Consider the following 27,980-nt stretch of genomic DNA (forward strand, 5'->3'; position numbering starts at 1 on the left):
GTCTTCTGCTCGCGTGCAAATTACTTGCACGCTAGCGACATCTCTTGGCGTCATGTAGGAGCCAGGTGACAACTATTGGCGTAACTGTGAAGTATTGGAAATTAGCGTAACTGACAGACCAGGGCGTTTTGCATTTATAACCAAGACTAAGAATATCTAAATACGAGGATTGTTACAAAAGTTCCAAGCCTACCTGCGAACGGAGCAGCAGAGAGTTTATTGATGATGTTACTTTTCAGTATAGACCTCTGACAGGTCAACAAATTTTGCCCATCGATGTTCAAATGCGTTAATGTCGTTGGTAAAAAATGATTTGTCGAAGGCGTGTAAAATTTCATCTACGGTATGAATGACGTTATCATCAGTATCAAAATAAGCACCTTCCAGCTTCTTTTTGAGATTCGAAAAGAAATGAAAGTCGGAAAGTGCCAAATTAGGCGATTAAGGTGGGTGGAGACAAATTCGTAGCCGCAATCTTGAATTGCTACTATTGCTTATGACTAGGGCATTGTTCTGATGGAAAAGCATATTTGCTATCAGTTCTTCACAACGTTTCTGGCGAGTATTATTACGCAGCTGTCGTAAAAGACCTGCATAGTACTCCCAGTCACGGTTCGCACCTTTGGTAGATAATGCATCATCACTATCCCTTCCGAATCCCAGAAAACTGTAGCCATCACTTTTCCAGCTCAGGGCACTGACTTAGCCCTCTTCAGTGGCGGAGGGGGTGTGAGGGGTGTTTCCACTGCTTGGAACTTTGTTTGGACTCTGGTTAGTAATGGTATACCAAGATCTCATCTATTATTATGAATTGAGTGCGAAGGGCGTCTGGATTTGTCCGGAAGAGATGAAGATTGTCCCTTGAAATGTCGCGTCTGGTGAGCTTTTGATCAGGTGTGAAAAGTTTTGGCATCCATCTCGCGGAACCTTGCTCATTCCCAGATGCTGGGTGATAAATTCGGTCAACCTCGCAGTAGATAAGTCCACTTTCTCCGCAATGTGCCTGATGGTCATTCGCCGATCATTCATGATGATTTAATGCACTTTGTCAGTGTTCTCCTGAGTTAGTGCTTCCATGGGCCTTCCTGATCAAATGTCTCCTTCAATGAAGGTTCTCTCCGTGTTAAATTCGGCTGCCCATTTCTTCACTGTGGCGTATGAAGGAGCACTATCACCTAACGTAGCAATCGTGTCGGTATGGATTTCCTGTGACTTTAAACCTTTCTTGTGGAGATATTCAATAACAGCTCTCTCCCTCAAGTTCTCTGTTTGGTCACATTTTGCTCAGGGCCTGTAATAACAGAATAAAAGTCGGTATTAATACCAATCTTGGTGTGACATGATAGGAAGGTTCAATAAATATGGCCTAAAAGTATTGCATAGAAAATATCTAGTTCTAATATTTCTCGTTAGACTTAGACTTTATATAACGACCCTCTAATTTTGCCTAGATATTTATACAACTCGTAACTCTTAGAGGTTTTGAAGTTTACATAATAGTATTATTCATAGACTGATACGTTTTTGGTTTATAATAAGGATGTTTATGAGTTTCTTGTCATGAAGACGCATTTTCGTTGCTTACCAAGAATATAGAGAGATAGAACAGCTCAAAACAAGTGCAATAAATGACAAGATATTCTCTGAAAATTAACTTAATAGTCGTCAGTTGTGAGATAAATTGCATATTTTTTATATAGTTAAGAAGTAATATTAAAAGGAATTGTTTATAATATAATTACAAATTAAAACATCTTTTTTTGTCAGCAGTAGGCCTAAAACTATTTTTAAAAAGCATTAGCGTCCTTACGGTGGCTTTTAATTAGTTTAATATTATTACCGTTACAAAATGCTTGGCCGCATTTCATTATTGCCAGGAGTCACAAGGGATATTAAATCTGACCTTCAATAATATTACTTTTTTTAGGTTTCGATCTTTGAAATTTGTGTGCGAACAATAAATATAATTTTTACAGACTAATTAATGACATTAACCGATCTTACTCGAAAAAAAAAAATCCGTGTTCGTAGTAGTAATTTGCTTTAGTTCTTCTGTTGATGTCACTCATTAATACAAAATTGCGTTTTATCATGGTGTATATTTTGTATTTCAGGCATGGATATCTCGCCAATAGACCTTATGAATATTGAAATATTTGCAACCCACGTTGTAGAGTTGTCTGATTATCGTAGAATGCTTGTAGAATACTTGCAAACGAAGATGAATGGAGTAGCACCGAATTTGTCAACTCTTATAGGGGAACAGGTTGGTGCTAGATTGATCGCTCATGCAGGCTCGTTGACTAATCTGGCTAAGTTCCCTGCCTCAACGGTGCAGATTTTGGGTGCAGAAAAAGCTTTGTTCAGGTAAAGTTTCATCTATTGTGTAATTTAGTAAGATAAATAGGTTGTTACGAAACAGGTAGGTAGTTTCCGAATTATTTGTGAAACGCAGAAGGGAGTGTTGTTTATTGGATCAAAGGCATCACGAAAGGAGAATCGAAAAATAGTTGTGTACCATAAAATAATAAAAGCATGATCACGAATGCAAATTAGCAGTATCACACGGTACACTACATGGAAGAGTTTGGTTTGACACGGGTACACCAATTGAAGTTTGAATTATTTAACTGTTCAACAATGGAAATTTCCCTGCTGCCATCTGTCCGTCAACAGTTTAGCACTGTCACATGAAAGAGTTTGGTTTGACACGGGGTACACAACATGAAAATTAGAGTTTGAATTTTTTAATGGTTCAACAATGGAAATTTTCCTGCAGCCCGTCAACAATTTAGCAGTGTCACGGGGTACACCACATGAAAGAGTTTGGTTTGACACAGGGTGCACAACGTGAAAATTGAAGTTCGAATTTTTTAATAGTTCAGCAATGAAAATTTCTCTGCCGCCATCTGCCCATTACTCTCCATGCAAAAATTTCCTATTCCAAAAGTGATGTGCAGTTGTTTATGACTTTTATGAGTTGAAAATTTTCTACGTCCATCTACGGGTATCTTCGGAAACAGTAAACCAAACATACCACGTTCAAGCTTCCAAGCCAACCTTCACAGTCGGGAAAAATTGTGCGGATGTGTTGCTCTTTTTTAAACTGTAATAAGACATGTTGCAGTGTTAATAAATGTGGAAAAAAGTAATGATACAGTGTTTCGAAGCTATGTATACGTTGACTTGTCCTGGTTTTGTAACCTACGTTTGCATACGTAAAAGAACATTTCTAATAAAAGGAAAGACGGCGAACATAGCTCTCGTATCCTTAATAGAATGAAAAAGACAAAGGGGAAGAAAAACCCAACAGTATTTGCAACGGATATAAATGTCATTGTCTTGCAGATTCGGGTATGTTTCTTTAGAAGGCACCCGACAGAAGCGTTAATGTTACCTCAGTAGTAAAGCGCGGGTCTGTTAATCGTCAAGTCGTGAGTTCCATTCCCGTTGGGAACAAACTTTTTAGTATGTAATGATATATTCTCCAATGCATGAATAATTATATAAAATAATTCGACTGAGATGTAATGGGTGTTGAAAGAAAGTCGGTATATTATATGTGAATTTTAAATATAAATTAAGTAAAACGTCTAATAGCAATACATAAGTGTGTGTTGTGTGTTTGTCTGTAGCTTTTGTTATATGAAAGTTATTTCTCAATATTTTCATTACAGCATGAGATTTACATTCTTATTAGTGGTATTATAATCACGAAATGTGAGACATTTCCATCTGGCATTTATTTAATTCACTGATAAACCTGAGGTTTTGTGACATATCTTGTATAAGAACCAGGTATAAAGGCCACTAAATGTGTATTACTATGAAAAACACCAGTTTGTAATGAGCTTAATGCTTGTTTTGCATATTTTATATGTCGTTATAGCCCACAGTCCGTATATTTATATAATCTAGGTTACTGTTTTATCAAAATCCATCTAAATACTTGATTTAGGTATTACCTTTTTTTATTGTAGTATGTAATAAATTAAACATTTACACACTTTTAAATATTGTACATGTATATATCACAAGATGGATTCTCTATATATTATATGTTTTTCGTTGCTATGACGACTTACAAAACATGTCATATCACTATCACAACAGAACATCAATCATAATAACAGAAAAGAAATTACATCTATTTTTCTTTATATTTTCTTCTTCTTCCTTTAGAACAGTTTGTGCATATTGTAAAAGCACATTTTGCCCGTAAATACAAGTTATTATATAAAAATTACACAGGAGTGATCGAATAGGAAGTCATTCTTTCAATATTCAAATTCCGGAATGTCGAATTTTCGGAATTTGGGAATTTCACTTTTGTAGGAAGTGAAAATTCCATCATCAAAAATATGAAACATAACATAAAAGCTTGATAGGGTTGTAAGAAAAAAACAGTATAAATCCACATTTTCACTAATTTGAGTAATGAAAGTAAATTGGAATTCTTTCATTACTAATTGGTGTTTAAGTGTGGAAATATTTGCTACATCGAGACTCCGTGGTTTTGGAATATCCCAAGTTTAATAGAACATTTTCAACGGATGTATGAGTATCATTGTCATCGAACACCGGAAATTCAAAGTCATGTTTTATCAGAATGACTTTGTAAGAGTGTTCATGTTAGCTCATTGGTAGAGCGCAATATTTCTATTCGTCAGGTTTTAAGTTGAAATCCAACAGAAACTTTTTTCTTTATTGGTAGAATTTGCACAAAAATAACATACAGAGGCCACACACAGAGACACACACATACAAACGAACTCTTTATTTTATTTATGTTAGATATGTATAGTACATCTTGATATTACATGTTCATGTGTCTTCTATTCTAGAGCTCTAAAGACAAGGAGTAATACTCCAAAGTACGGCATAATATTCAATTCTACATATATTGGTAGAGCCGGGGCTAAAAATAAAGGACGGATATCCCGGTATTTGGCCAATAAATGTTCTCTGGCTTCCAGGATTGACTGTTTCACAGGTGAGTGTTCTTTAATGATAATTAAGAAAATCCATTAACCGTCTTCATCGTTACGAAAGCTCTAAAAGTAATGCATAGATGTGCAGAAGTTTACGGAAGGTCGTTTCAGGCTTATGGTAATGAATTCCATTGCTAGATAGCAGCACACGTGAGCACATCTGAGAATTTCTTGTTGGTAGTTCGTAAGTATTGTGTGTTGAGTTGCAGGGAAAATTATGTGGTATGTGTGAGTGGTCATATGGCTCTGAAAATTATGGCCTTTGGGACGACTACATTTCTTCCCATTCCGACGTTAGGTATAGTTACAACCAAATAAGTAAACAGGAACGAAATGTTTTCATTTGTCAAAGAAAGAAAGTCGCATCAAAAGGAGCAAATACTGGGCCCTTCGATTTGGACATCATAGATATCGGAGTCAGTAACGTACCCAGGAATTTATTTCGGGGGGAGGGGTTCAAACTAAATATGAAGGTATTTTATATTAAAATTCCTAAAATTGCCCCTAAAATTAGGCTAAATTTTAAAAAAGTCGAAATTTCGGGGGGGGGGGTCCGGACCCCCGTGACACCCCCCCTGCGTACGTCCCTGATCGGAGTAGCAATACCTTCCTTGATGCGACGTGAGAACCTGTCTCAAAGAATAACTGCAAGGGAAGTATATCAGACCGTAAATCGTAGAGTTGCGCAAGATTCACATTCGATGAAGAAGCATAAATCTTGAGTTCATATGCTTTGTTCCTCACATATCATGAAGAAGAAGACGAACGCTTCTTGTAGGGTACAAAAGCCATCTTGATCGATCCCCGTGATTCCAGATTTCATTCTCATTAGATAAATTAATGTACGGTAAGCTTTCCACCCCTACTGGCTGTTGATGGTTACTGGTACAAACTTACTCTACGCAGAGTGGATAAAATTTTTAAATCCAGTGCAACGTATTATTACCAGACGAACACTTTGGAGTCACTATACTGTCATAATGGTATATTCCTATATGGCAGCGACATATTTCGCATTGTTATTCACCAGGACAAAACATCCAATTATTCAGCGGTCAGTGGTGGCGTTCATGAAGCGGTGGCACATGAAACGATACTCATGTAAACTAAATTAGAGATATTCCTGTGAAACCCCCTCATGCATCAGTCGTGGATTTATATTTATTTATTAATTTTATGGTTTCCTGCTGTAGAAACGAGCGTTGGGCGTTGACAATCGCGCACAACGGATGCTTTGGAAAGATTGTCAAGAGGAATGGAACAGACTTGATCAAACTGTGCTTTAACGTTTCAGTGGAAACTGACACTCAGGGCTTCACGGGAAACTGATACAAACAAACAGGTCTAGCACATCTAGCAAAACCGCTGGTAAGGATACAAAATTCATTACCATACACCTGAATGATCTGCATAAAATAATTTTTGGAATGAGAATGTGAGAGAAAGAGGGAAAACTCAGGAAAAATTCATGAACACGATGTTCATGACAAACTTACATGGCCTGGGTCGAAACAGGAATTCTTGGCTCAGTAGTAGTAGTAGTTGATAGGGTTGATTGATTTAAACCACATGGAGGGGGCATGGTGGCTCAGTAGTAGAGAGCTTATCTCTGTGCGTAATGTCCCTGGTTCGATCCCCGGCCAAGTAAGATTGTGGTGGACATTGTGCTTATGTTTTTTTTCGGGGTACTTCAGTTTCCTCCCTCTTTCTCATTCCACCAATTCTTTCATAATCATAAACTTGCTTTAATCATCATCTCCCTTAGCCAAATACACATAAACGTGAGATATTAAACTCAAAGATTTCATTTCATTTCATTTTAAATCGGATTTAAATCTGATGATTTTGTTTTTAAAGTAATAATTTAAATTAAATTTATTTTGCTTAAAACTGAAATAAAATGCAGTATTTTTTCTGACCATTCTTGGACACTAATCGGATGTTAATCTAAAGCTAAAATTTTTATCCGTGTTATGTGATGGCAGTATCTTAATAATGCAAGTGTACTCTCAGTTTTTAGTTCAACATTTTACATATCGTGGTAATACATATAAGCTCTTTACTATAAATGAAGCGTTTCTATAGAATTTCGAACTTTGTACCTACCTTAAGCTTTTTTGTAATCAAATCACTTTGGTTAAAATGCATATTGTAGTGGGGAACTGGGATTTAAGCTTTATGCCAAATTTAGAGATACTCACGAACCTCTCAAGTTAGGAAGATGAAACTAGGTTAAAACATTAAAAGTAATTTGACACGTATACCCATCTCTTTCGAGAATTCCATCTGTAAAGACAGAAGAGGGAAATTTGGTGCGTGGGGTCCCTAGTTCAATCCTAGCTTGCGCCAAATGGATTTCGTGGTGGACAAATACCGTGTGCGTGGGTTTTCTCGGGGTTCTCCCGTTTCCTCCCACTTCATTCCACCATTATATTCATTTCTCATCATCGTCCTCGTCTTTAACCTACCCGGCATAACCGTGGAACGTAAAACTGATATTCCATTTCATTTCAAGAAGGGGGAAATTTCTACATTTTTCCCTTGTACATTCAAATTGACGCTATCCGTTTCGTCGTCATGAGAAAACGGCTGAACCGTTCGAAATAAATTTTTGAACATGGCATTTTGCTCGAGGCGGAGTTTTTATCATGTCTGATAAATGCGTATTGTAAGGGAGGATAGATGTTTAAAATGTATGCCAGGAATAGAGTAATTTACGAATCCCTCACGTTCGGAAGATGAAACTTCGTATATAAACGCTTTATGAGAAATGAACAGACATGCGACCTAGCGTTTTAGAAAAATTCATATTTTCTTAGGTGAAGGGGAAGGCAATTTCTATAATGTTTTTCGTAACGTACTGAAATAACATCGATGTTCTCTCTTACCATCACGAGAAAGCAGCTGACTGAATATAGCACCTAACTCAAACCTGGGTTTCTTTGTCATTTTCATTGGGAAGTTAAAAAGATACGCCGAAAAAGGAGTACTTCACGATTCTGTCATTTTACGGAGATGGAAATCGGGATATCAACTCTTCATTGAAAATAAATTGTCACATGTACCAAAATTAGTTGATTAGCTTAAAATAATTTTAAAAAAATGTGGTTAGCACTTGAGGTGACCTGGATGTTTATCATTAGTCCTATACTTTGATTAAAATGCTTTTGCTGAGAACAGAAGGGGTGCAGTAAAATTTTTGCATACAATAACGGCTGCACTATTTCAAATAAATTTTTTAAAAATTTGGGCCAGGCTGGGTTTTTATTTCATTTTGGTTGAAATATCCATTCCAGGGGAGTGGAAAAGGGGATTCAAATATACCTTTTAAATATTTGCCATAAACATATTTGTCCCGTGCTAAGAACAAGTATTTCAGCTGGTTGTCAATAATAAGTGGGGGTCGCGGTGGCTCAGTGGTAGAGCGTTCACCTCTGGTGCTTGGGGTCCCGGGTTCGATCCCAGCCCCTGCCAAGTGAACTTTGTGGTGGACAAACACCGTGTGCGTGGGTTTTCTCGGGGTTCTCCCGTTTCCTCCCACTTTCTTCATTCCACCATTTCATTCATTACTTATCATCATCGTCTCCTTTAGCCTAACCGGCATAACCGTGGGACGTAAAACTTAAAGATTTCATTTCATTTTGGTTGTCAATAAATAGGAAGAAAAATGAAAAAATATTAAAAAAAGCCATTCTTGATTAGAAACATCTTATTACTAAAATATCTTATGTTATGCTGAGTGCAGATAACTTGAAATCAAACATTCACAAGGGTTGATCAGAAAGTAAGGTTACAAAGCCCATAATGAAACATGTATATATTATTTCATACAACCAACAGATAATACATAGTCTCCTTATCGGTTGAGGAATTTGTCACATCGTGGGATCAGTTTGAAGATTTCGTCCTGATAAAAATCTTCTTCTTGTGTGTTCATCCACGTTGTGACGAACAAACTTTCCGGTACTGCAGAATATCGTGCACAATGTGACAAAAGCTTCCGAACGACATTCCCAGTCCTGCCATCAGGTGCCGTAATGTGATGTTCCTGTTGTCTTGAATCAGCTCCTCCACGCGAGCTGTGTTTCAAATCTGTTGAGGGGGGGCGCGGTGGCTCAGTGGTAGAGCGTTCACCTCCGGTGCTTGGGGTCCCTGGTTCGATCCCAGCTCGCGCCGTGTGGACTTTGTGGTGGACAAGCACCGTACTCGTGGGTTTTCTCGGGGTTCTCCCGTTTCCTCCCACTTTCTTCATTCCACCATTTCACTCATCTCTCGTCACCGTCTCCTTTAGCCTAACCGACATAAACGTGGGACGTAAAACTCAAAGATTTCATTTCATTTTCATTTCAAATCTGTTGATGCCGTGCTGAGTCGGTGACCTTTTCTCTACCAGGCGCAAAGTTTTGACACCAATCTGCCACATGCTGACGAGACATTACAGTCTCTCTGTAAACCTCTACCAGCTACCGCTGAATTTCAGCCGCGGTTACATGTTTCGCCCACAGAAATCGAATAACTGAGCGGACTTCTTTGCGAGATCAGTTTTCCAAAGGAGCCGCCATTTCTGTTTACCTACAACTATCGCCGTAGGTGGTAGGTGGCTGAAACTCTGCACAGTTGCCAACTCCATGTATTAAAATTACCGCACACTCCTCTATAACAGACGAAACTCCAGAAATATCGGCCCTGTAATCTTAGTTTCCGATCCTTTGTATATTCATGTACATTTCATGCTGATGCGCAACTCTTATCTTGAATAATTTTACAAATTTAAAGCAAAAGATAATGAATAATTAAAAAGTTATGATAGAAATATGAAAAATTGTATTCAGTTTATCAAGAAAATACTTTAAAAAGGCTTTAAAAATACTTCAAAAATACTCACTGTGTAGCGCAATGAAGTTTTCGCAATTTGAAAAATTGTAACATAGTATACACTGCATATTTTACTTTCGTTGTTTACTAATTAAAATCCTTAAATAAAAATTAAGATCACCATATTACTATATGGTATATTTTTTCGGTCAATCATTGTGAATTTAATTCGAAAGATCACAATTCTCGCGACCACTCTTAGATGTTGGGTGAACAATATTGTACTAATGAGTAACTGTTACGTGTAGGGAACACTTCACATAAATATCGGAAAATCCTTGATTTCGCTATTATTCTAACCTCACTTAATAAAGAAATCTGAAACTCACGTAGATTACCAATTAAGTAAATGAACATCATTTAAATTTAATTGGGATTTTGTTTTAATAAATCAAGTGCGAGTTATTTAAATTTAAAAAATTGACAAAAAATATTCTTTTGAAAACAAAGCGTGATTTTTCAAACCTGGCAGTTAATGGCTATTATTATTATTATTATTATTATATTTCCAGCCTATGTTTTGCATAAGCGTCGGTTGTCGTATAGAACGACAATGTCCGTCCATCTTCATGTGTTTTGACAAGTATCAGAGCAAAACTGTAAGAGATATCAAGAAACGATCTTTTGCAATCGATTCGGCGTCCCAAGAATCTCTTTAATTCCTTTTGTTAACACACTATTGAAATGGGAAGTAGTAGAAATCAACCATTTCCGGTTTTAACGTTGGGCGCCGTAGATTAAGAACTGTAATAAATAGTGACATTTTTTTTTTTATATCGATTCAATGTCTCAAGAGAACATACTATAATCATCAGCAACACTACGAGAACCGGAAGTAGTTAAAGTTTCCGGTTTTTCGCTAACGCTCTCGCCTTCGGTACGAGCGGTCCCGGGGGGGGGGGGGGCACTCGGTCGAAAAAGTGTAAAACGCTGTTTCAGGCCAATCACCTTGAATGAGGTTTTTCTGGGAATTCCTTAGTCACACCAGGCAAATGCCGAGGTGGTACAGGTCCCAGGCCTCTTCCTTTTTTCCATTTCCTCAGATAGTGTGTTCGCCGAGGGACGTCATCCCTCAAAACGTGTTGGGCTAAATGGCCTTAGATGCCGAAAGCCCAGAAATCTAAATCCTAATCCTAGTTTACGGTTTCAAATGATGATTTTCATAGAACAAAAACGGTGAGATATTGAATAGTTTGTTTTTTTTTCTTTTCCTTTCTTTCTTTCTTTCATCCATCCATCCGATTCAGTGTCTCAATAATATCTTATATCTCCTCTGTTGATTCTACTCAAACTGGAAGTAAGTCAATCGTTTCCGGTTTCAACGTTCATTGCTATAGAACTTTAAGATAATTTCTTGCTGTGCTCTTTGACTGCCCGTTCTATATTGTCATAACTGAGAGGCGTTCTAACTACGCAGCGCTAAAAAAAATCTCCAGAAACACAACTTTATTGAAAAAATCTAAATAATAGATCGCGCTGAAGACCAGTATATATTTTATTTAAGTATATATTTTTACATTGTTTTGAAAGCTAAATAGAGAAAAACAGCAACTTCTAGGTTTCATCTTAAACCGTATTTCTATGAAGGTATTATATTATATTTTTTTTATTTGTATTAATATTTGTAGATATTCCATCAACAGTGTTTGGAGAGAAACTAAAAGAGCAGGTAGAGGAACGTCTTAAATTCTATGAGACAGGAGAGATTCCAAGAAAGAATATTGCTGTCATGAAAGAAGCACTCGAAGAGCATACAGCGCTTCAGGTGTGTATGTTCTTTTAATTTTTATGTTAGTTTCCTCATAAGCATTGAATTACTTTACGAGAATAGATGGCATATTAGAAGTTGCAGCGTTATTTGATGAATGCGGCGTTCGGCTTGACGAGAAAGCTTTTGTGGTCCTTGTATAGTCGCTGACAAAAATAATTATCTATCCCTCTCGCCACATATGTACAATAACTTCGGTATAAATTGACCAATTTAAGTACGTTATCACTTTCCTTAGATATTTTGTTACTGTTAGATGAATAGGAATATTTAGGCGGATTTTCTTTAATAGCGATCGCCATTTTGAACAATTCAAAATGTAACATAATATAAGAAGCAAAGTACATGAGGATAAGAAAATAGTCTTATTTTAACTGAGTATGTGCATAAAATTAATCTACTTAGCTACAGTGGGAAACGGGCATATGTACTTGGTGGTCTTTTTCTTTCTTCAAAATATTCCTTTGTTAAGTGACCCCAATCTTACGTAAATAATGGTTACGTAAATATCTGTGGAATTGTTTCGTAAGAAACTACAGTAGTTACTATATAGGGTGAATTGCTAATGCATGTCCAAACATAAGTAGTTAATTCCTTTAAGACAAGAAACTAAAAAGTCTGTAAGAATATATATATTTGATACCTCCCCGCTCCGTATATATATATATATAATAGGATGATTGAGAATACTGTTATTAGATAATAGGACACTTATCGAGCAGGAAACGTGGCAGTCATCGTCCAAATGGTGGTCAATTTGAACACTTCATCTAATAGTTTTGCATCCAGTGTAATCATGTTCCTAGTCCCTCCCGAGAGATGTGTCATTCTCAAGATTGCAATAATTATAAATTGTGAATGAGTCGATTCACAAGAAATCAAAACTACAAACTTCAATACCAAACAAACTGATTTTTTTTCTACTAAAGATAAAAAAAATTGCGCCAGCGAAAAACAAACAAGCAAAAGAATTTCTAAGTTTGATGCTATCTCATTTAGAGCGTTGTTTTTTCTCCTTCGAGCTTGACCCGAAGAAATTCCACAGAAACTTGTTATTCTTAATCATCATAAAATGGAGTATTCATCGAGGCAACCTTCGTAATCAAAAACACTAAAGCTTGTTTCCAAAGAAGCCATCGGGAATAGGACTGGAACCCTCCCTTATATTCTTCATGTAGACCCGTCTCGTGATCAACACTTAAAGATTAAAAATTAATAAAATAGTAAACTGTAGCGTGTATTTTATTAAACAAGTATAAGATACGGCAACAAAGTCAGCATCCTAGAAGGATGCACGTGAGTAAATGGTCTCATGTACTTATTCTCAGAGCTATTCCCTTAGCTTAATGTTAACTTCACGTTTGAAGGTAGTCATAAATTTAATTTTCCAAAGAGGAAAATTTATCGTGTGAAAGTTAGCTCACTGTAGCCTCGAAAAGTAAACTTAAACTGTTTCGCAAAATTTTTGCTGTAATGTATGTGATTAAATTTCTATTCAGATTTTAAATGTGTAAACCATTCGGCTTCCCAAAAGTTATCACGATCAATCCTGTACTTTGTGACGCCAAAGCCAGAACGGGGATTCCTCAAAAACCTGTCACCTGAAGCAAAAGCCAAAGTAAGGCATTCCAAGCTCGTGTTGTGAGATCCCAGTTTCACCAACATTCAACACAAATAAGAGGTTGGCGATATTATTATTTATAACAATGCCACAGTTACTAAATCTTCTACTAAAATTCATCTAAGATTATTTACTGCTTACTACAAATATTGTTTAAAGCAGTGCTATTCAACCGGGGTTACGTAATGCTGCTTCTGGGGGTCTGCTGGAAATGTCTGTTGACAGTTTACTGGAAATTAAATTCGATAACTGTCCATTTCCATCAACATATTTGTGTGAACACGGTTTCTCTGCATTAACATCAATAAAAGCGAAGCACATAAATTGATTGAATCCAGAATCAGCTCTGATTCTTGCATTCTCGAAGATTCGACCAAGAATCGAGGAGTTGGCGTCACGGAAGCAAGCTCAATCGTCTCATTAATGTTGGAAATAGAAATGGGCTAAAAGTGTTCACAAATATGAGAATGTCCGATATGTAGTTACTGAAGATAGTCTGTGCAAATAGGATACAGAATTATGATGGATGTTTAAGTTGATGTTTACGGTATGAGTTATTATGAATGTCCTGTGAATAGTAAATATGTAATAGCTGTGGAATGGTCAAGATGAATTATGATGTTTAAAGAGTGCATAGGGCACAGGTTTATAATAAAGAATTATTGAAGAATGCAAGTGTTTCTTGTATACATATTAAGATTGAATATAGTTACTAAGAGGATTAGACATATATAGTTTGTTACATCCTTAGGCTATGTTTTAATATTTTGAGCAGTGAATACATTGGTTGTTTTTAAAAGTATTAACAATTAACAGGTTAGTTCTAAAGTTATTTTAGTTTTTGAATTTTTAACATTGTCATCAGCGTACGAACTGAATTACGAGAGAGTATGAGGAGAAAATCCTTCTCAGTAGAACTGGATGTGTCCCATATGTTTTGAAATTTTCCATTTTAATTTTCTCGGATGTCCACTTCATCCCCCTGTAAATAAATAGTCTTTTGATTGGCACACTGATCGTCTTTTTGTAGGGTCTCTATTTGACTCCCTTTTTAATCAACAGAACATGCGTATTAAATTTAATAAGTTAATTTTGATTTAATTTCTTTTAAATAGCTTCAGGGGTAAACAATGGGATGGCGAAATGTGTCTAGGGCTACGCGAGAAAAAAAGATTGAATATCACTGGTTTAAAGGATTACACACTAGATTCAATCACACAAACACATTATATTTTGCGATAATTCAGCAATTCGATACATGTCCATATTATACGACATCTTATTGAGTTACCTATTGACAGATCTATATAAACAAGTACATAGTAACAAAACTATTACCTTAGTAACCAGATCACTGTCATAACGACGAGTAAACAAACCTTTCTACCTAGCATCGGATAAATAAACATTTTCAAATCAACATTATTCATGACATTAATCATAACATTTTTTTTCTTCTAATATGTAGCTAGTGCCAGTTAAAATAGCACTTTTGCCCTAAATAGTAGCTAAAATTAACAGAGTAAATACATGTTATTGTTGTATATTAGCGTTTAACGGGTTAAAATAATATCTAAAAATTATATATATATATATATATATATATATATATATATATATATATATATATATATATATATATATATATATCTCGAGAGATCTCATTGAGCTAATCAAAATGACATGGGTGAGTATAAATCCTGATGAGTAGCTTTCAATAAAAAATAAATGTTTTTTGTGAACCCAAAGATTGACGATAACGTCCTGTACAATAACCACCCCATCTGTTAAGATGAAGCTAATACTGAATTGTATACTGTTCAAGCTTATTATTATAACACCAGGAACACGACAGCATACATGAGGAGTAATGAGGTATAAGCCAAATTTATGATGAACTCTGTAACTTTAATTTTTATCTGTAATATTGCCCAAAGATAAAACATATATCAGTCGATAGATAGTGGGGATCTAGCTCGGGGCCGGTGGCCTAGGTCCCAATTTTTTTGAGTGACAAAAATAACTGAAGTATTATTTATTATTTTCAAAAGTTTATAGTAAGCGTTGGTTTTTATTTCTTTATTGGAAACTTTTTGAAACAGGTATTCCAAGTTCCTGCAAACGGATTTCAAATTAAAATTATAAACTCGTGATATATAGAAGGCGCACCTGGACGATAGCCAGTCGGGAGACTTTGAATTTATTACAAAGAAGTCGTCATGAAGTTGGTGACCTCTTCGGAAGTAGATAAAACTAAACGTTGCTATACGCAGTGCCTTCCTTTCCCTCGTCCCCTTTTCTCTCTTACTCTCTTTCTCTTCCATCCATGTATCTAGCAGTGTTTGTGTGTGTGTGTAAGGGAAGGAGTTGTGTCAAAGAAAAAGGATCGTTGACAAAGATTTGGCAACAGTTTGGGTTGTTTATTGCCTGAGAGAAACCAAACAAGACAGTATGAAAAGAAACCGCACACGGGGACGGCATCCCTTTGTGAGCAAGTGGCTGTCTTTAGACTGAGGCTACTATACCTATCATAGTCTGGGTTCTGGCGGCCTTCCCTCCTAGTTTTTACATTCTAGATCCGCCGCTGTTGATAGATCACATGAAACTGAACAAAATGACATGCTTGATGGTATATTCTCATGCGTAGTTTTTGAGGAAAAACAAATTTTTATGGCGTTAAAAAGTACATCATTTGTTGCCAGTCGAATGCAGTTATTTTTAGGCTACTGGAGTAGATCATTTAATTTATTTATTTATGGTATATGAAAACGATGCACTGTTAAATACAGTGACACACACAAACACATATACCCCTAAGAGTGACATTCATGGTACTTACTATTTGTAAGAATTGGAGTTGGAAGCAGGATTATAAATATTAATGGAATATGAAAATGACATTGATAACTTTTTTTTTTTTTTTTTTTCATTATTAGGAGAAACTGGAAAGGCAAAGGAACAAGACTAAGAAAAGGAAGAGAAGTCAAATGGAGAATGATTCTGCTGTGTTTGAAAATTCTTTTGTTAATTCATCATTAACGAATGGTAAGTTCATTTTGTTTTAAATATTTTTTACGTCTTAATGTATTTGTTCCCTTGATGATTTGTTGAGTTAGACAAGAAAATGAATAGTGTAAAAAGGGAATTCCAATTTTGAAAGAGTAGAACTGTATTTAATTTCTTGTTTTCCGAGAATTCTATACTTAATTAAATGAACTAAATGTGTATGCCAGAAAACTCTCGGATGCACATATGGATAAGTTTATTAAACAACATCGACTAGTTTTGCATCTTCTGCTCTCTTCATTTTAGCGATGTTGATCTTCTTTGGGGGCTGCGGTGCTTCTAATGTGGGGATTCCTGGTTCTATCCCACCTCAACGTCAAATGGGTTTTGTGGTGAACAAACACCGTGTGCGTGGGTTTTCCCATTTCCTCTCACTTTCTTCATTCCACCATTTCATTGATTCTCATAATCACCTTCTTTAACCTAGCCGGCATACCTGGAATTGAAAATAAGAAAAACTGAGCAATTTAATTTGTTTTTCTTATTTTACCAATACGTTTTGACTAAAGTGTAACGTAGGACTTACATGCGCCCCATACAGAATCGAACCCAAGGACATGCGAACAAAAATGAAAGTGTTGGTAACAGTTTCGCTACGTGAGACCTTAGCCGAGACTCGTGGCGTGGCTCTGTAATACGGCATTTTTAGAGGTGAGATTGTGCGGTGGGAAACGGAACATACTAAAATATTGTAAAACTTCTTGGTAGAGCTAGATTAATAAAAACAGAATTCGGAATCGACTCCCAATACTTTTTTTTTTTTTTTTAATAAAATCCTCTATAACAGTATTTACAGAAAATACTATAAAATACGTTCTCTAATTTGTAAGGTAGAAATTAGGTAGTTCTTGACCGTGCGGTCGTCGACAGGATCTGTACAGAGCCCCGAAGCAGGCTAAGCTGAGTGACGTAGGAAACCCCAATGCTCCGAATCAAGCAGTGAGGGGGGAGAAAAGTGACAGAGCTCCAAAGCAGGCTAAGCCAGGAGAAAAGGAATAACCAAGAGTCTCGAAGAAGCAGACTGGAGGCTTTGAGGATAGGCTCCTAGTGCTCCAGGCAAGCAAGAGTAGGGAGACCAGAAAACTGGTGCCGGTCCGCTGTTTGCTGTCCAATATACAGGCCTCCCAGAGCGGCGGGGGCACTGCTGCTGTCCTGTGACTTGCAGGAGATGCCGATAGTTCATTGTCCTGCTACTTATAGTAATCCCACCTGGTGTGTAGTACTTCGACGTAAATACATGTGGTGATGTTTACAAACAGGAGCATATGACATTGTTTGTACACAGAAACTACTAATTGCAGCAGATTTAAGCCCCGCTCGTGTTTCAAAACTCATGTTAATAGAGAGTCTTGCGCGTCATAACCTTGGTGTTCCATGAGGACGTAAAACGCGAAAGCTCAAGCTCAAACGTGGAATCTTCACGTACAATTAGATTTTATATCAGATATATATGCATCTCATTTTAAACTTATAATGGCTGAACACTATTCAGGCACTTTGTTGTATACCAGCACCTATACTTCTTGACTGGATTGACCTGTTATACGTAAGAATTTAATGCATAAATTTTTTTTTTTTTTTTTTTTTTTTTTTTTTTTTTAAGTAATTTGAATTTCAAATAGAACAAGCTATTGGATAGCCGAAATCTGCTTAAAATATAATTATTTCGATCAGTATATTCTTCATTCTAGCTTTGAAATTAACTGAAGTAAAACATCGGAAAAACTGACGGAAAAAAAACTTTTATTAATAACCTTTCTTTACAGTTTCCCCAATAATACAGTGCCAAACTTCGATACAATTGTTACTAAAACTTCTTTAATTGAACAACTTTATATATATTGCAATTCAAAACAGATTTTCTAACAAGGGACACCTGCGAACTTAAACAGGAGAAAGCGGATGAAATTTCTACAGTTAACTAATTTGAAGTATATTTTTGTTTTAGTTTGTACAGTCTTTTTTTTGTTTGTTTGTTTGTTTGTTTGTTTGTTTGTTTGTTTAATGGCAATCCCTTTACTTCCTAACATTAGACCTACGAAGTATTAATATGTAACATAATAGATATCGAATGCTCTTGTAACTAATTGTTTCTTTTTCTTTTTTTTTAAGACGTTAATGAAGTAGATGGAGAAGTGGAAGAACCTCCCAAGAAGAAGAAAAAGAAGAAGAAGAAGAAGAAAAAGCATGATGATGATGATTGAGTTGTTGATTTTTTTAAGTAAGTTTAAAAGTTTAGTTGTACTTAATAAGATAGATTTCAACTAGATCTCTGACAAATCAATATTAAATATTGTTTTTCTTATATAATTTTACTGATTTTTAAAGATGTTATTATAAAATGTAGAATTGACTTTAGAGTAAAGCTTAAACCGTACTTAAATGATCAGCGCAGTAGTGTGATCACCTTCATAGTTTTAACTTTGAGTTCATGTAATAAATTGAAGAAAATTAATTCAAAAGCTAATATTTCAGTCAACGTATTGAACTTCGTTCAGTAGATAAAATACAAGTGCGTGGCAACCATCTAAGAGTCGTGGAGAGACAGATTTTTTTTTTTTTTTTTTAACATATATTTACAAACATTGTGAACTCATATTAAGTCTTCATCCCGGCGAAATTAAAATACCGCTGATTTTACAGTAATTATGTGCTATCTTCAAATAGATAAAAGATAATCGAAATGTGGAACAAGTGCGCCCTAGACAATATTATTTTACATGAGAAACCGTTATCACAAGTCACCTAGTGGCTTTCCGTTTTCAGCTGTTTAGAAACACGAAAATAAATGCCGATTTTCAAAATGGCTCGAAATCGAAAGCAGATAAATGAGTCGTGATAACGGTTTCTCATGTAAAATAATATTGTCTAGGGCGCACTTGTTCCACATTTCGATTATCTTTTATCTATTTGAAGATAGCACATAATTACTGTAAAATTAGCGGTATTTTAATTTCGCTGGGATGAAGACTCTTAATTTTGAAAATTTGTAGTATTATAAACTTCCATATCATGGAAATGGCTTTTTTGCAACCGGGGCTCACTCGGGCTCTCGCTTTCCACTCTGAGGCTCGCGCTAGCTCAGACTCTTACTCCTTCAAGCTCTCTCTATTCACAATGAGCCTCGTGCTCACTCCGGCTCTCGAGCTTGGACATCTGTGCTATATTTTTCTATATCAGAATTTACATTACTTTTTGAATGTATATGTTAAGTATTAGATTCACATATCAAACCTTTAGTATAATTAAAGACATATATAATCTTGAACTGCCTTTATTTAGTGAACTGGTAAGTCTGTATAACGATATTACCCAGGAGCAGTTATCAACTCCGTAAAACGTTTTCCAGCTTCCTTATCATAGGGTACGGACTTATTGTCCAGTTACCCATATATTTTAAGGTCACTTCCCAACACTATGGTGGAATACAAATGCTTATAGAAGAAACCGTTCTTCAAATAATTTAGTGAACAAGATGCAGTATTGATATGCTGTCAGTTGTTACCCTTAGTTATCATTTGTTGCTAAGTTGCTAATCGTTATTTTTATTATTTTGCAACATTATAAATACAAATTCAAAATTGATTATAACTCTCCAACCTGTCTTCGACATCTCAGTGTACTTATTCGGTGTTCGGTAGCAGTTGTGAAATTCCACATTGTATAATTGTTTTATTCACTCGTTTGGGTACCTGGTTTAGTACCAAAAGTTTTCCTCAAAAGATTATTTACGAAACGTTCAGCTCCAGGGATGTTTTTTGAAAGTTAGTTGACTGGCAACACTGTGCCGATTCTATGTAAGCAGGTCTGCTTATCGCACGTGAAGATAGCCTGTAGCAGGCTTTGTTAATGTAAGTAAAGCCAAAGCTGAATTATTGTGTGTTTGTTCGCTTTAAAAATCGAAATGAAATAAATCTTGAAGTTTTATCTCCCATGATTATGCCGGCTAGGGTAAAGGGAACGGTGATGAGAAATGTATGAATGGTGGAATGAAGAAAGTAGGAGGAAACAGGAGAACCCTGAGAAAACCTACGCACACGCTATTTGTCCACCACTATAAAAATCGATCTGCGGTGTGTATTATAATGGCGGGTGAGAATGATATACCATTAATACGAAAGACTGAATTTTATGAAGACCAGGAAATATATGGAAAAATATCCAGGAAACGTTTGAAATTTCCCCTGTTATTTATTTTTCCAACACTTAAGAAGAATTTACGCGGAAAGAAGTTTAGCACGGATCGCAGATCAGAAAGTGAAAAATACCACATTCAGTAACTTAAGGAAACCCCCCTATTGATTCCGCATATTGATCTCAGGCCACGAACTTTCGGAACAACCCTCGTACAAAGGGCAAAATTATCGTATAAACATTTTATTGATATGTATTTTAAAAAACAAATTCTGATGCTGTACATCGTACAGGCACTATACTGAAAACATGCTGGCTCAGTGATACAGTGCCTACAAGGGATTTCAGATTGTATCGCAAGTCGTGTGAGTTTGTGGTGCGTGAGTTTCTTTGGGGTTCTCCCGTTTCTTCCCACATTCTCATTCTACCAGTTATTTCATAATCATTCACTTCAACCATTGCGCGCGATTTTTTGTGCCGGGTACTAACACATGTCGCTACTATGCGACAGGTTACTTGAGCTCGTGGCTAAGCGGTTAGCGTACGCGTCTTTGGCGTGGGAGGCCCGGGTTCGATTCCCGGCGGGAGCTCATGTGGTTCGGATTTCACGTTAATCAGTAGGTCCACGTCTCATATAGCCTCGCTGCTGAACGGGACGCTAACTAAAAAATCAACTCAATCAGCGACAGGTTACTTTTTGAGCCGACTAGAACCTAAAATTTTTAAATGGAATCCTTGCTACGCAACTTTTTTTTTTTTTTTTTTTTTTCGTACATGTGTTCCCTAGTTAGAACTGGTTGTAAAGATTACTATTGCATATGAAAAATGTTTACCCCACGCGCGCCTACTCTTATTTTACATCGACTTCTTAAATTGTTTGTTTACCGATATAGGCATACAGAAAGCTTCAGATAATAAAAGTATAGGGGAAGACTTCTTTTTTATCAGGTAATGATCTCTTGGGAAATAGTGATAACGGTTCCAGCACTACAAAGCGCAGAAAGTGATCTGGATGTAGCACGTCGGAAAATTAAGACAATCCTGCCTCGGAAAGTGTTTTGAAGACAACTCCCTCTCGATCTACTACCTCAAATCAATAAAGGAAAATATGGCACGTTTTCGTTCAAACAACAAATACCAGATGCAGAACAATTTAGTAACAGAGTAATCTATTGTAAAACAGATATCGTAAAATACGAAAACAGCTCTAGAGAGATTTCTGGTAATTTACAGACGATGTAATAGACTGAGAGACCAGAGAGTAAAGTACACAAATATTTAGATACGCTTAAGAAAAACACATGCTTGAACCAAGGAGAAGGATATTAGGCGCAGAAGAGATCAAAACATTTTTGGGAATACTGCATATTTATGATGTTATGAAATCATCTTAATTAAACACTGAAGATAGCTGAAGTGAGGACGATGCAAATATAGAAGCTATGATTTGTACAATATTACAAAATGCATCTATTTCCTTACAAACTGCCGTAGAGTTGAAGGCAATTGAACTAAATATGGAAAAAATGGTTAAGGTGATCTATGTTAGAGAGATACTTGGAGATTATGTAAGAAATTGTCAGACTGTTTATATATAATATCTGAAGCTTGTTCACTATAGCTTTGAGAATATTCCACAGTATTAATAAAACAAAACTGCCCAAAGCACCAATCGCCTTCATCAGACACGTTATGAAAGATCAGTCCAAGAATAACAACTTAAATATACACAGCAAGTGAAAGGAGTGCACGCATAGAAATTGTAGCTCACTCAGTTTTCCTGCCTAATTCTGGGATGATTATAAGTAAAGCCTGTGTGATTTTTAGGAATGTCTTATGTCATTACTAGGATTATGTACATCACGTTTAAAAGAACAAATCTATAAATACTGTTACAAGGAAACACTCAACACAAGCAATAAGAGAAAAGAGAATTTAATATGCATGTAGTATGTGAAGTATACATGGTCTGACAACAGTTTGCATCAATCATATTTCAAAATGTCAGCCGTTAGCACACACACATGCTCGAGTCTGGCGAGCAACTCGTCTATGACAGCACACATTGTCTCCAGTGGAATTGACGCCACTGCAGGCAGTAAAGAGCGCTTCAAACTGACAACTGTGGGATGACGCTTCTTGCAGGCAATATCCTCAAACACTGTGCACAGTTTGTAATCCAGGGAATTAAGGTCAAGACTGCTAGAAGGCTAGTCCTCAGTGGATATGAAGTTAGGCACATTGTGGGCCAGCCACTCCTGGATTGATTTTGCCTTGTGAGCAGGAGCCGAGTCTTGCTGGGAACTCCATATGGGTGTTCTGAAGAGGGTGGTGGTCAAGTCCTTCACTAAAGGCTCCAGCAGTGTTTTGATACACTCGGGACACAAATTTTCACTCCTTTCTCACAAAAATGAAGATGTGTGGTGCTAGCAAAGCTCACTGCCCACCACACAGTAACGGACGCGGGATGATGGGCTCTCTAGATTTTCGGAACTTTGTCCCTGGCTTCCTGAGCTGATGACACATATACCTTATCGTTTTGGTGGTTGAAACACTCTTCGATAGTGAACAACTTCTCATCGGCGAACAGAATCTGTGCTGATTTTGCGCGTACCGCTGAAGCAGGCGTTTACTTCTACGCTTCCTTTGCTCCTTCAGACGCGGCGTCAGAAAGTGTCCGTTGATCGTCGGTAGGCTTGAATACAAGATCGTCCTTGAGTAGCCTGGACATCGTTCCCTGTGAGATGTTCATCTGGTGGAAGTTTTTGTTCTTATGCTTTGATTCCATTGCGGATCTAGTATTCACCCAGCCTATTTAAAATTAAAACCTTCGAAAATCAAGGAAAGTAAGGATGGAGGAGGAAAGGGTTGATTACACGAATTGCGAAGTCTAAAAAGCATTTCGAATTGCCCGGACTATACGATTATAACAATCGGAGCAAACTAGTTGTGGGGAAAAATGTGATGGAATCAAACTTCTGTTGTGTTCCGTTCCATTACTCATGAAGACTAGAGCAGTGAATCTGGAAAGCCACAACAACGATGTGTATGCCAATGACCACTGTCTTCTATCAACGCTAAGCTTACTTTCTTCTGTATGCTTTACTGCGAATACGACGAGTAAACTGTGGATTTCAGAGCATCCAGTTCATAATGACTGGATGTAGAGGATATATATAAATTCGTACTCTTAATCCTTATCATGCATCATTTCGTTGTTTTCTAAAAGGAAAAATATATTAATGGATTGTAGCTTTTGAACTTGCAATTGAAAGAAATGGAATGGAATGACAATAAGTTGGATTTTTATACGACTTCAATAAAAGTAAATAAAAGGTACGGGGCAGAGCACTAACTTTCCCGCTTCTATTCCTTACACTAAAATCATGTTATGCTGCAGTTATTAACGAAACATTTTCTTGTGAAATAAGGAACTAAATTATAAGACATTTTCGGGAAACTTCGCGCGATAAAATGTCATCCTCAAAATTGAACTACCCTTTTTGCATTTTTCATAAGAGATGGCTTATGCCATTTGTTAAGAGTTCTTAAGGAAATGTTTGTTTATCAGTTATCAACAAAATAGTCCCGAAAACTGAACTATCCATTGTAGATATTTTCGTAGAAAGTAATTTAATCACTAGGGCCCGGAAGTTGAGGAAAAATCCTCTTTTTTTTTACGAGTGCCCGAAGACGAGGTTTAACATATGTTCATTTTGTGTCATTGTAGGCTAGAAAATGGTGGATTTTATTTGTCTTTTTTTTTCTTTTTCGGCGGTTTTTTTTTATTGGTCTTTTTTTAAGCTTTTAATAGGTCTTAACGTCTTTTTTTGCCCTTCATCCTTCGACAATAAATTTAGTGGTCATTAACTCGAATCATTACTACCTCTTAAACACCTCTTTAGTAAAGAAAATTCAAAAGATAAGACATTCTTCAACGACTGGACTGATAAGACAAAATCTGCAAGAATCAAGTCAGATAAGGAGGTGTAACAATGTTCTCCAGCAAGGGGGAGTGAGGGTAGGGAAGTTTTCTTATTTTGGTTTGTACTTGAGTTTGTGGAAGAAGGACAGACAGTTAACCTACCAGAAGCTTGTATTTCTTGAGCATTATATCCTCGAAATATGTACAGTAATTTTAATTAAATTTTTATTTTTACGTCTTTTTTAGGTCTATTTTTAGATATTTATTTTTAGGTTTTTTTTATAGGTCCTTTTTAGGCAATTTTTAGATCTTCAACTTCCGAGCTCTATTAATCACCATTATAGAGTTATTAATGAAATTTGAAGAGACTCGTCTGAGTTGATTTTTGGGGAAGTCGTCCGAATGGAAACAAAGATTTACACGCTTATATCCTTCAATCGTTCAAATTTGATATTTTCAGTTAATTTCTACCATGTTTTATTCACAGAATGTGGTGAAATAAATTATGCACACAACGTATTATAATAATAATATATACAGCACTCATTGGACGACACGCCCCAACACAAGATTAATTTCAAACTGCTGAAATTTGTTCGTGCATCAAATCCACTGCAAAAGCCTGTTTCAGTGCTCTACAGGCTTACCATCTGTCGTTTGCCGGTTGAAATGTTAGGGGCAAATCGGGTTGCATCTGTCCATGTGTTTGTGATAGCAGCAAAAGTACTGGATCCAACTGAATGGGGGGGGATACTTTTGCTGTTGATTGTACCTGTAGGATGACACATTGCCCTCCAAGAACACAGGTTCCAAAATTCTGTGAACAGAGCACATCACACAGGCGTACATTTTAGGTAAAGAATTGAAGCAACATGGAAATTTTCTGATCACCATATCCGCCAGTCCTTCCAGTTTCCAAAACCATTCAGCTAAACTTGCCTCACCCTAAAATCAGATGACACACACTTCCTCCTCGAGTTGTATGAGCGTTGTTTGAGCATATTTCAGTTGCTGTCCAATGTGTTCATGTTACTAGATGCTGGGTCTAGACTTAGTAGAAAAAAACAGATATGACTTTAATCTGCGTTACACACTGCTGGTTGCGATCCCCACGCTTGAGATACACGCTTCGTGGACTTCGTTGGACTTTCTGCAAAGGTTTCACGGACTTTGGCAATATTTTCTTGGCCTCTCGATCAAGACAGCCTTCCTCCATCAAGTAGTCATCCAGAATGAAATTCTGAATATATTTACAAGGTTTGTAATTGTCTGTTTGGGTCAGCTTTGACATTATACTTCACTTGGAATGTTCATCACACTTATTCTGGACTTTCGGCTCCCCGAATGTACTCTCAGGGTGTCTACTGAGTTTCATTTTCAAAATTCCAGTATATTCAGTTGTAGCGTTCAGTTTTTCCCCTACAATATTTTGAACATTCTGTTTATAATGTTTTTGTCTGTTTTCATTTGTTTATGTAATTCTGATTATGGTTTACTCTTTTGGTTTGGTGTGTTTTTGATATTGTTTAACTAGTGTTTTTTCAATTGTCAAAATTAGTTTTATAATTTGTATACTGTGCTTTGAAAAGTATTTCCGTAAAGAAAGAGGGTAAGTTAAACTGTTCACCGTCCAGAATTGTGCGGCAACTAAGGCAGAGAGATTGGAGCGTGTTACTTATCTAATAATTAGCCTTAAAACTCATAACGCATTAACAGGATAAGTATATCTTTTAAGGAAATAGAACATTTAAAATACAACATTCCTTGTGAATTTTAATCTTCAAAGTTATGAATAAAAACTAACGGAAAATCAAAGTGAAAATAGCAAACGGGTATTGATATCATTATAGTGCTGCTAACATGTGGTTTTTGCACTTATAAATAATAGTATTATAAAAAAAATCGGAAAATACTAAAGACTCATCTGCATTCTTTAAGTATTACAGCACAGCTGCAAAGTATTACAGGTGTAAACTTACTACGGTAAGATTTTCGGCGTACAGTATAGCCTGTACAGTAAGTGTTAAATAACTGATATTTTATCGTCCTTCAGGAATGACCGCTAGTATTTTTTTTCAATGACTGAGGTTCAGATTTAATATAAAGTGTCATGTGGCAGCGAAATTATAATAGCACAAGTCTAGAAGCAACGAACCTGAATACGTGAAGTAAAATTAGTTCCTTGATAAGTTTTTTCTTCTTTTTATAAGAAATGGCGACCCATGCTAAAAAAAAATATAACTTGTGTTTTACGTCGTGGCTAGTTCGTTTATAAATAATAAGAGAAGGCAACGTGACACAGAATATTGCCAAGCGTTTTCCAAAATACAATTTCCGTAGCATTACACAGTATAACTGTCAGCAAAATTCCTGTACCTAATACAATGAATTAGGAATAATCACACTCTTGATGATTTCAGGTTTGTAATTTTACCATCAAAAGAATATTTTATTTTTAGTAAATTTAGTTAGCCTTGGTTTTTTTTAATACAATGATTTTTTTTGAACATTTTTAAAGGGCCTCCCAACTCCTCTCACAGCCCTCCATTCCACCCATTGCTTTAAATGTCTAATTACAAAATGTAGACAGCTCTTGCTTTGGAAACATCTACAATCTCAATGGATACAAAATTGTTTCTATGACTGAAAACAATTACAAAAAAGTATTGTTGACAAATTACCAATTTCATTATTTTTCCAGTATGTGGATCAAAATTCCAGTATTTCCAGTATCAAAATTAAATTCCAGTATAATTCAAGTATTTCCAATATCAGTAGACACCCTGACTCTTCGATTGTGAATACCCACTGTTTAGTGGTGGAGATGCCATTTTTTCAATCTTGCGGAATGGATCAAAAATACGGTTAATAAAATGTTTTGATGTCACGAGTATATAACAAAATTTCGTAGTATTAGCTGGTATATTGACATTTAATCTTGATAAATGAGTTTTTGGACCAGCCTGTATTTGTAATCCGCATTTTCACTACCTCAGCCTCATGTTTTAAAGAGAGATTGAGGGTGAATCAAGTTGGTTACGTGTGCAGTGCCTCGAGAAGTTGGATTTGGTTACAAAAAGAGGTGATCAAATAGGCAAAACTAAGTGGAAATAACATACTGAGTAAAGGTGGAAAGGTATAAGAATAAAAGTAGGAGTGAATATGTTTCGTTTTTGTATACGTATAATTTTGTGTACGCAATAAAATAGTCTCTTTCCTTTTTCTTTTCAGATTTTTTCCCCGAGACTATATGCTGTAAAAAAATAATTGCATTCATGTCCTGCAAGAAAAGTCACGATTAAAAGTGCCTGAAATAAAACTATATAATGAAGTCTGTAATCTTGTTGTTTTTATTTTCATCCACAAAACTAGTTCTTTAGCATGGTTACTTTTCATGAGGTTCTCAAAATACTTCCTTTTCAGGGTGTCTATCGGTCACGAAAGTCACGATTTTTTTAAACTGTACAAATGTAAGTACAGATTGGAAAATTTTGTTCTATAAAACGTCAAAATTCACCATCAAAAATGTCTATGGCCGGTTTTAGACGTTACCAAATCGCAAGCAAAGTACGTTTCTATCGCATGGATAAAAAATGGGCC

The 27,980-nt window shown here is 36.2% G+C and overlaps 1 protein-coding gene across 1 annotated transcript in view; it reads left to right on the top strand.

Moving 5' to 3' along the window:
- Nop56 (Nop56 ribonucleoprotein) overlaps nucleotides 1-27,719 on the top strand; it is a 47,897-nt gene extending 20,178 nt beyond the window's left edge. The window contains exons 6-11 of the mRNA XM_081734481.1: nucleotides 2,115-2,367; nucleotides 4,845-4,993; nucleotides 11,495-11,631; nucleotides 16,192-16,300; nucleotides 18,434-18,542; nucleotides 27,612-27,719. Of these exons, the coding sequence (XP_081590607.1) occupies nucleotides 2,115-2,367; nucleotides 4,845-4,993; nucleotides 11,495-11,631; nucleotides 16,192-16,300; nucleotides 18,434-18,525 (740 nt within the window). The 3' untranslated portion in view covers nucleotides 18,526-18,542; nucleotides 27,612-27,719. The remainder of the gene's footprint in view (nucleotides 1-2,114; nucleotides 2,368-4,844; nucleotides 4,994-11,494; nucleotides 11,632-16,191; nucleotides 16,301-18,433; nucleotides 18,543-27,611) is intronic.
- Nucleotides 27,720-27,980: the final 261 nt, after the last annotated feature.

The sequence above is a fragment of the Thermobia domestica genome, chromosome 12 (genome assembly GCF_964235325.1).
Source record: "Thermobia domestica chromosome 12, izTheDome1.hap1.1, whole genome shotgun sequence".
NCBI classification, from domain to species: Eukaryota; Metazoa; Arthropoda; class Insecta; order Zygentoma; family Lepismatidae; genus Thermobia; species Thermobia domestica.